We start from the raw sequence: 9,410 nt of genomic DNA, 5'->3' as shown, positions 1-9,410 counted from the left end.
GGGAAGGCATTTCTGCTAGACTTGTTGAACTAATCCAGCGTTTCCCCACCTCTGAATGTCTCTGCCAAACACTCCCAGAAGTTAATATTTCCTAATGCTTCCATAACAACAAGCAGAGTCCATTTGCTTCATGTCCACAGAGGTCTGAATTCTGAAGCTGACGGCTTGCCATTGTTTCTATGAAGAAATTGCAAGCAACTACTAACTAGACTGTGTCACCGAAAAACAGGCGTTTGGTGCAGAAAAACTTGGACGAAGGTAGGAAGAGATTTACTGTTAGAAGCGAAGCTCAGCGTTCTTAAAGGTGATTTGGATGTGGGTTGTTGGGGTTTTTTTTTTCTCCCGCTGGCTTGAAAATATCTTTTCAACAGAACAGGAAGGCATTCAAAGCACTTTAGAAGCTCAAGTTACTGACCTTCGTAGTGAATTTCCCTACAAGTTTGTTACTAAAACGGGCTGATTTGGAAGGAAAGTTTCCAAAAAGAGATCAAGAAAAGAGTAGATCCGATATTCTTTTATTTGCCATCCGTATTTCAGAGTTTAGGTTGATCGTGAGGATGAAAACTTTGATTCTGGAGAGGAACCAAAATGTTTAGGAACCTGCCGAAGTTCAGAAGACTGATCCGCAAATGAAAACATTCGTATTTTCTAAAACCACCTAGAAACATATCTACAGCTAGTCCTCGAGTTACGACCACAACTGAGCCTCAATTTTATGGTTGCTAAAGTGAAACATTGGTTAGGTGAGTTTTGCCCTGTTTTACCACCTTTCTTGCCAATGTTGTTAAGCGAATCACTGCAGTTGTTAAGTTAGTTACCCAGTCGTTAAGTGAACCTGGCTCCCCAGTTGATATGGCTTGTCAGAAGATTGGCCAAAGGGGATCACAAGAGCTCTGGATACTGCAACCGTCGTAAGTACGAACCAGTAGCCAAGCATCTGAATTTGGATCCGGTGATTATGAGGTCGTAACTGTGAAAAACGGTCATCAGTCACATTTTTTCAGCGCCGCTGTACCTTTCAACGGTCACTAAATGAGCAGTTATAAGTCAAGGACTCCCTGTATATAAAGACAAAATGAATGTATGTGTTCAAGGGTTATTTTTTGGAGTAATTGGATGAGCGGAGGGAATCTTCCAACCACTGTTTTAAGGCTGCAAAAATTTGTGCTTATATCCATTGGGATGCCTGTTAGAATGATAGAAGTTTAGAAGAAAAAAAGCATTCGCCTCCCAAGATCAAATTTCATTAATTTTCTAAATATAATTCCCTCCCCAACCGATGGGATAATAACAACGATCCCTTCAAATGCTCAAGATTATTCTTAAAAAGTGATTCCTGGGTTCCTATGCCAATCGGTGGCTTTGCTAGCTTCTCTCTTAATCTCTCTGTAAATCCTGTTTTTTTAAACAAAAAAAGGGTAGTACTTTGAAAGGGGGGGGAGGGGAAGAGTGGGAATAAAAGGCTTTTCCTCCTTTTCTTTTCCAGTAAGATCAAAGAAATACAACGAATTTCGTAAATAAAACTGGTGACAGCTCAACAAAGACTACAAGGCACAAATAGAAATAACCCATTATTTCTATAGCAAGGAAGGAAACGCAGGAATAGTTAAATCGATTGTTTGATTCAAAGAGGAAAAACATACTTTCCTTGTGAAAAAAAAACAACCAGGAAACTTTTACTCTGGTTTTGGTGATTAGAAAGATTTGGTGTTATGGCAATTGGCTTGTTATATATTAATATGTAAAAGCAAAAAAAATGAGGTTGGAATGTGATCATCTTGTACTGTGCTAAAAAAAGTTGGAAGTCAATGCCCTTCCTTCCTTCCTTCCTTCCTTCCTTCCTTCCTTCCTTCCTTCCTTTCTTTCTTTCTTTCTTTCTTTCTTTCTTTCTTTCTTCCTTTCTCTTTTTCTCTTTTAGATTAGATTAGATTAACAGAGTTGGCTAGGACCTTATAGGTCTAGAAATTTGAAGAAAATAAATCTAGTCCAACTTCCCGCCTAAGCAGGGGATCCTAACACCATTTCCAACAAATGACACTCCAATCTCTTCCTGAAAGCCTCCAGGGATGGTAAATTAATTAACAGAGTCAGAAGGGACCTTGTGGGTCATCTAGTCCAACCCCACACCCTGCCCAAGCAGGAGACCCTACACCCGTGATGGCGAACCTATGGCACGCGTGCCACAAGAGCCATTTGTCAGGGCACGCTGTGTTCACCTTTTTAAAAGCTATTTTTCGCCTTCCCCAGGCTCCAGAGGCTTTATAGGAGCCTGGGGAGGGCGAAAAGAGCCTCCCCCGCTCCCCCCGGAGGCTTCAGGGACCGTCCCTGAAGCCTTCGGAACACTTAAAACCAACCTCCGAGCAACCCGGAAGTGACTTCCGGGCTGCTCGGATGGTCGTTTTAAGCGCTCTGAAGGCTTCAGGGAAGCCTCGGGACGGTCCCTGAACAGGCACGAGACGTGCATCTCCATCGCCCGGGCCCGGATCGCCTCCACTGCGCGGCGCCTCACGCTCGGCGTCCTTGCGCCCAGCCTTCACATCGCTGCCGCCGCCGCCACCACCGCCGCTAGGACGGGCTCGGCCGAAGGGAAGTCCGTCAGGCTTCAGCCGCGCCGCCCTCGCTTCCTCCTCCTCCTCCTCTAGCCGCGCCATCGCAAGGATTAAGGCGAAAGGGGGCGGGGGTGGGGAAAGCGAAGGGGGCTTTGTTGTCCTCCTTCTCCTCCTCCTTTCCCCCACCGGCTCGAACGCGGCGCCGGGGCCCGGCAGGCTGCGAACGAGTCGGAGCCTGCCGACTGGAGGAAGAGGGTGAGAGGCGGGTCTTGTGAACGGCGGCAGCAGCGGCGACAATAGTCGTAACTTGCCAGCGATGGCGAACCTTTTTTGGCTCGCGTGCCACAAGTGGGGGGAGCGCGGCGGGGGTCGTGTGCGGGCGTGCCGCACCCATAATGCAACGCGCCCCCAGTGCGCATGCGCGCACAACGCACCCATTTTTGCATGATTTTTTCGCCTTCCCCAGGCTCCAGAGGCTTTATAGGAGCCTGGGGAAGGTGAAAAGAGCCTCCCCCGCCCCCCCCGGAGGCTTCAGGGAACGTCCGGTGGCTTCCCTGAAGCCTTCGGAACACTTAAAACCAACCTCCGAGCAACCCGGACTTCCAGGTTGCTCGGATGGTCGTTTTAAGCGCTCTGAAGGCTTCAGGGAAGCCTCGGGACGGTCCCTGAACAGGCACGAGACGTGTGTCTCCATCGCCCGGGCCCGGATCGCCTCCACTGCGCGGCGCCTCAGGCTCGGCGTCCTTGCGCCCGGCCTTCACATCGCTGCCGCTGCCGCCGCCACCGCCGCTAGGACGGGCTCGGCCAAAGGGAAGTCCGTCAGGCTTCAGCCGCGCCGCCCTCGCCTCCTCCTCCTCCCCCTCTAGCCGCGCCATCGCAAGGATTAAGGCGAAAGGGGGCGGGGGCGGGGAAAGCGAAGGGGGCTTTGCATGATTTTTTCGCCTTCCCCAGGCTCCAGAGGCTTTATAGGAGCCTGGGGAGGGTGAAAAGAGCCTCCCCCGACCCCCCGGAGGCTTCACGGAACGTCCGGAGGCTTCCCTTACTACATCGCAAGGATTAAGGCGAAAGGGGGGGGACGGGGAAAGCGAAGGGGGCTTTGTCGTCCTCCTTCTCCTCCTTTCCTCCTCCTCTAGCCGCGCCATCACAAGGATTAAGGCGAAAGGGGGGGGGACGGGGAAAGCGAAGGGGGCTTTGTTGTCCTCCTTCTCCTCCTCCTTTCCCCCACTGGCTCGAACGTGGCGCCGGGGCCCGGCAGGCTGCGAACGAGTCGGAGCCTGCCGACTGGAGGAAGAGGGTGAGAGGCGGGTCCTGTGAACGGCGGCAGCAGCGGCGACAATAGTCGCAACTCGGCTGCCTGCCGCCTTTCCCCTCCTTTGTCTCCCAGCTGGGGCAGCCCGCCGGCAAGTTACGACTATTGTCGCCGCTGCTGCCGCCGTTCACAGGACCCGCCTCTCACCCTCTTCCTCCAGTCGGCAGGCTCCGACTCGTTCGCTGCCTGCCGGGCCCCGGCGCCGCGTTCGAGCCGGTGGGGGAAAGAAAGAGGAGAAGGAGGACAACAAAGCCCCCTTCGCTTTCCCCGTCCCCCCCCCTTTCGCCTTAATCCTTGCGATGGCGCGGCTAGAGGAGGAGGAGGAGGAGGCGAGGGCGGCGCGGCTGAAGCCTGACGGACTTCCCTTCGGCCGAGCCCGTCCTAGCGGCAGTGGCGGCAGCGGCGGCAGCGATGTGAAGGCCGGGCGCAAGGACGCCGAGCCTGAGGCGCCGCGCAGTGGAGGCGATCCGGGCCCGGTCGATGGAGACGCACGTCTTGTGCCTGTTCAGGGACCGTCCCGAGGCTTCCCTGAAGCCTTCAGAGCGCTTAAAACGACCATCCGAGCAACCCGGAAGTCACTTCCGGGTTGCTCGGAGGTTGGTTTTAAGTGTTCCGAAGGCTTCAGGGAAGCCTCCGGACGTTCCCTGAAGCCTCCGGGGGGGCGGGGGAGGCTCTTTTCGCCCTCCCCAGGCTCCTATAAAGCCTCTGGAGCCTGGGGAAGGCGAAAAATAGCTTTTAAAAAGGTGAAGTCAGCTGGCCAGCGCGCGCACGCGTGCTGGCCAGCTGACAGGGCAGCGCCTCGCGTGCCCTGACAAATGGCTCCGCGTGCCACTTGTGGCACGCGTGCCATAGGTTCGCCATCACGGCCCTACACCATTTCTGACAGAGGGCAGTCCAGTCTCTTCTTGAAAGCCTCCAGTGATGAAGCTCCCACAACTTCTGGAGGCAACTTCTGTTCCACTGTTTGATTGTTCTCACGGTCAGGAAATTCCTCCTTATTTCCAGGTTGAATCTCTCCTTGAATCAATTTCCATCCATTATTCCTTCTCTGGCCTTCAGGTGCTTTGGAGAATAGCTTGACCCCCTTCCTCCTCTCTGTGGCAGCCCCTCAAATATTGAAAGATGCTCTCCTGTCTCCCCTGGTCCTTCTCTTCCCTAGACTAGCCAGGCCCAGTTCCTGCAACTGTTCTTTATATGTTTTATCTTCCAGTCCCCTCATCATCCTGGTTGCTCTTCTCTGCACTTTTTCTAGAGTCTCAACCTCTCTTTTTATAGTGTGGTGACCAAAACTGGATTTCTATCCCCTGTATCTCACACCCAGAGGTGGGTTACTCATGGCATTACTGCCGGTTTGGGGTGCGCAAACGTTTTGTGCATGCTCTGTGCACATGCGCATTTGCACAAAAATAGGTCTGCACATGTGCAAAATGGTTTAAAAAAGGGAAAACCTTAAATTTGTGCAATTACAATTGTTCTGCCCATGCGCAGAACCGAAAACCAAGACGGTGGCCCCATAGAAGAACTGGTTCGGGGGCGTGGCAGGCCTGGGTTACTGCCGGTTCCAGCGACCCAGGACGCCAAATCACTACCAGTTCGGCCCAGCCGGTCCAAACCTGTAGGAGCCCACAACTGCTCACACCCACTTCCCCCCTCTCCCTTCCTTCCCCTTAATTTCCTATTTCATCTTCTCTCCTTTCTATTTTGTATGGTAAAACCAAAACCTAATGAAGTTCATTTCTCCGTAGTTCGCTCCAGCGTCCGACTTGCTCCAAGCATGATCTTCCTGCTGCTTCTCACGGCCAGTTTGGTCCTTGCCGATGTCAATGTCACCGTCTTCTGGGAACAGGCCCCGTCTACCCCCAGCCCCCTGGTAGACATACAGAGGAAAGTCAACGATCTGTGGCTAAGTTTGCTCTACCCGCAACTCTACGACGACATCTTCACCGCCAACCGGACGGCCTACGCTTGTTGTGTCGCGAAGCCCAGTAGTAAGTTAGAGGAAAGCAAACCTAAAGTAACGGGACTGGTGTTGTTCAAGCAGCTTTTCCCCTATGGAAAGCTGGGGGCCCTTTTCGACCTCGCCGGCTTCGGCGAGGAGACCTCGGTGAGGGCCATCCACATTCATCAATACGGCGACCTCAGCGACGGCTGCGATTCTGCGGGAGGCCACTACAACCCTTGGAAAGTCAATCACCCTCACCACCCTGGGGATTTCGGGAACTTTTACCCCAAGGGGGGCAACATTCAGAAACTTAAATTGAACCTCAAAGCTACCCTCTTTGGACCCAAGACCGTTCTCGGACGCTCGGTGGTGATCCACGAGCAGGAAGACGACCTGGGGAAGGGAAAGAACCAAGGCAGCTTGGCGCATGGGAACGCCGGCCCACGCCTGGCGTGTTGTGTCATCGGCACGTGTAAGAAGGAGCTGTGGGACAAGCATTTGCCCAAAGTTACAGCCAAGAGGAAGAAGAGGGTGATCAAAGCTAGGGGGGCTTGAGGGGTGCTGACATCCCGGACACCGATCGAATGCCGAGTTTGTATCCGCTAAGCGGGTTGCCCTTTGGAAAATGTTAAAATAGGCCCCCTCCCCTTTAGGGCATTCTTCCCTCTTTAAGCAGATTCATAATAAAGAACAACACGACCAGCCTTTCAAATTTGATATTCATGCTTTATGATATATCTATATCTATATCTATATCATCTATATCTATATCTATATCATCTATCTTTCTATCTATCTACCTACCTATTTCTCTCTATCTACCTATCTATCCCATCCATCCATCCATCAATCCATCCATCCATCCATCCATCCATCCATCCATCCATCCATCCATCCATCCATCTATCTATCTATCTATCTATCTATCTATCTCTACCTACCTACCTACCTACCTACCTACCTACCTACCTACTTACTTACCTCTCTCTCTCTCTCTCCCCTCCCTCCCTCTCTCATCTATCCTACCCTACCCTACCCTATCCATCCATCTAACTCCAAGAGTTAGTTTTTAGGTGTTTAAAAAACACTTACGTTTTGGTATAGAAACCTTATACAATTCTGTTTCTAGGATGCCGTATCTCTTGAAAGCACCTCAAGAGTGACAACCACCATCGCCGTCACAAAATCCAGAAGGAGAAGAAAAAGGGGGGGGGAGAGAACACAAGATTTTGACTAAGGGGGTGGGCTCCCTTTCCCTGCTTGCCTAAAAATGCATTAAATAGTTTTTTCCCCTCCTCTTCTTTTCCCTTTTGAGGACGATGGCTGGGTGGGAGTGATAACGGCTTTTGCCAAATTGTGTCGGAAGGGAGTTTGTTCACGGTTTGTATTTTAAACCTTCAGATCTATTCTTCCGTCCTGCTTATATATGGATCGGTTTAGCTTCTTCCATCTTTTTTTTTTTAATCTTCTTAACTTGTTTGACTTAAAATCCATAATCCGGTATCCGTCTCACCTTGGAAACAAGCATAATCTTGGGATTTCAGTAGGGTGTCAAAAATAATAATAATAATAATAATAAATCCCCAATAAGACTATTTGGGAATATTTGCAAGATGGAACCCATCCAGTGAAATTGGACAATGCTAATTACACAACAAAAAATAAATACTTTTCTTCTTCCTACGCTGCTCCAAACGTATTTAAGCACACGGTGTTACAGCTGGGAACAAATTTCAAAGTTGCTTCTTTTTTTTCCTGTTCTCTACTACTCAAGTTTCGGAAAAGGCTAGGTCAGTGGCTATCCATTTAAGTTGACGGATTTTGGCTCCATTAGAAAATGAACTTGGGAGTTGTGCCAGCGACAACGCAAATAAGCGGGAGTATTTGGGAAGTGACGTTTGGCAGGAACTCGTGTCCGTGTTTATTCGCTTTAAAGCAACAACCACCAGTCGTTCGGAATGGATGGGCTGCAATTAACTATTTTAATTAATGGTGTGATGCTCACATTTTGTAGGAGAAGGACTGGTAAAGCCAGGGGGAGGCATGAAAAGAGAGATCAGCCTAGAATCGTTAAAAGATAAAGTAAAGGTAAAGATTCCCCTCGCACGTATGCGCTAGTCGTTCCCGACTCTAGGGGGCGCTGCTCATCTCCGTTTCAAAGCCGAAGAGCCAGCGCTGTCCGAAGACGTCTCCGTGGCCATGACGTCTCCGTGGTCATGTGGCCGGCATGACTCAATGCCAAAGGCACACGGAACGCTGCTCCCTTCCCACCAAAGGTGGTCTCTATTTTTCTACTTGCATTTTACATGCTTTCGAACTGCTCGGTTGGCAGAAGCTGGGACAAGTCATGGGAGCTCACTCTGTTATGCGGCGCTAGGGATTCGAACCGCTGAAACTGCTGACCTTTCTGATTGACAAGCTCAGCGTCTTAGCCATTGATCCACCGCGTCCCTCTAGAACCATTACATGGTCACAAACAAAGTCCAGCCCCTTTAGACTGGCCTTGACTCTAACTCTAGCCAAGCTCTGGCCACTGGAGAAGATTCCAGGGTGTAAGCTTTTAGCAATAAATCAGTTAAGTCAGTTGTGGATCTGGCTTTTCATGCCTGACACTTCTTCAAGTGTTATGTTTTCAAATTTTGCACAATTTAGCCAAGCCCAAACTCAAAATAAAAACATAGGAAGAACGCTTGCAGGAACTGCGTATGTCTAGTTTAGAAAAAAGAAAGACCAGGGTGACACAATAGCAGTCTTCCAGTATTTGAGGAGCTGCCACAAAAAAGAGGGGGGTCAAACTATTACTACTACTGAAACAGCTCAAAAAACACCCCCGAAACAGCCCATAAAAGGCCTGAAAAAAATGGCCTGAAAATGGCTTGAAAAATGGGCAGGAACGGAGCCAGCCCATGGTGGAATTCATCCGTTCGCTGAACTGGGAAGAATTTTAACAACCGGTTTGCTTGAACTGATCCGAACCATCTGAATCCCACCTCTGGTTGTGTGTGACTAAAACATATGAAGAACCGTTGCGGGATTTGGCTTTGGCTAGTTAAGCAAAAAGGAGGAGTAGAAAGGAAGGATTGGTCCAGAGAAAAGAAGGGACATGACAGCAGTCTTCCAGTACTTGAGGGGCTTCCCCAAAGAAGAGAGGGGTCAAATTATTTTCCAAAACACCAGAAGGCAGAACAAGAAGCAATGGGTGGAAACTAACCAAAAAGAGAAGCAACCTGGAATTAAGGAGAAACTTCCTAACAGTGAGGACAATTAACCAGTGGAACAGCTTGCTACCAGACATTGTGGGTGTTACATCCCTGGAAGCTTTTAAGAAGAGTCTGGACAGGCCCTTGTCTGAAATGACATAGGGTCTCCTGCTTGAGCCAGGGGGCTGGACTAGAAGACCTCCAAGGTCCCTTCCAACTCTATCCCAATTCAATGATTCAAGTGTCTTTTTCAGGGGTATTTTTTCAATTCCCTGATTTAGTCTGCAGCTCTGAGTTCTCACACCCAAGTTTAATTTTTGAGATTGGTCACGTTTGGCTGCGTGTTGCCCTCGATGTGGAATACCTGTGGCCATGGGTGCTACCTTCTATTTTCGCCTTGCAATAGCCAT

At 50.1% G+C, this 9,410-nt stretch overlaps 1 protein-coding gene across 1 annotated transcript; it reads left to right on the top strand.

Annotated features, from left to right (window-relative positions):
- The first annotated feature begins 1,581 nt into the window (after positions 1 to 1,581).
- Positions 1,582 to 6,504, top strand: SOD3 (superoxide dismutase 3). The gene is made up of 2 exons (XM_081959031.1): positions 1,582 to 1,605; positions 5,604 to 6,504. The coding sequence occupies exon 2, from the start codon at positions 5,633 to 5,635 to the stop codon at positions 6,353 to 6,355; it is 723 nt and encodes a 240-aa protein (XP_081815157.1). The 5' UTR covers positions 1,582 to 1,605; positions 5,604 to 5,632; the 3' UTR covers positions 6,356 to 6,504.
- Positions 6,505 to 9,410: the final 2,906 nt, after the last annotated feature.

The sequence above is a fragment of the Natrix helvetica genome, assembly GCF_964273705.1.
Source record: "Natrix helvetica genome assembly, chromosome: 7".
Lineage (NCBI taxonomy): Eukaryota > Metazoa > Chordata > Lepidosauria > Squamata > Natricidae > Natrix > Natrix helvetica.
The sequence above is the reverse complement of the archived record's forward strand: the minus strand, read 5'-3'. Positions and strand labels throughout refer to the sequence as shown.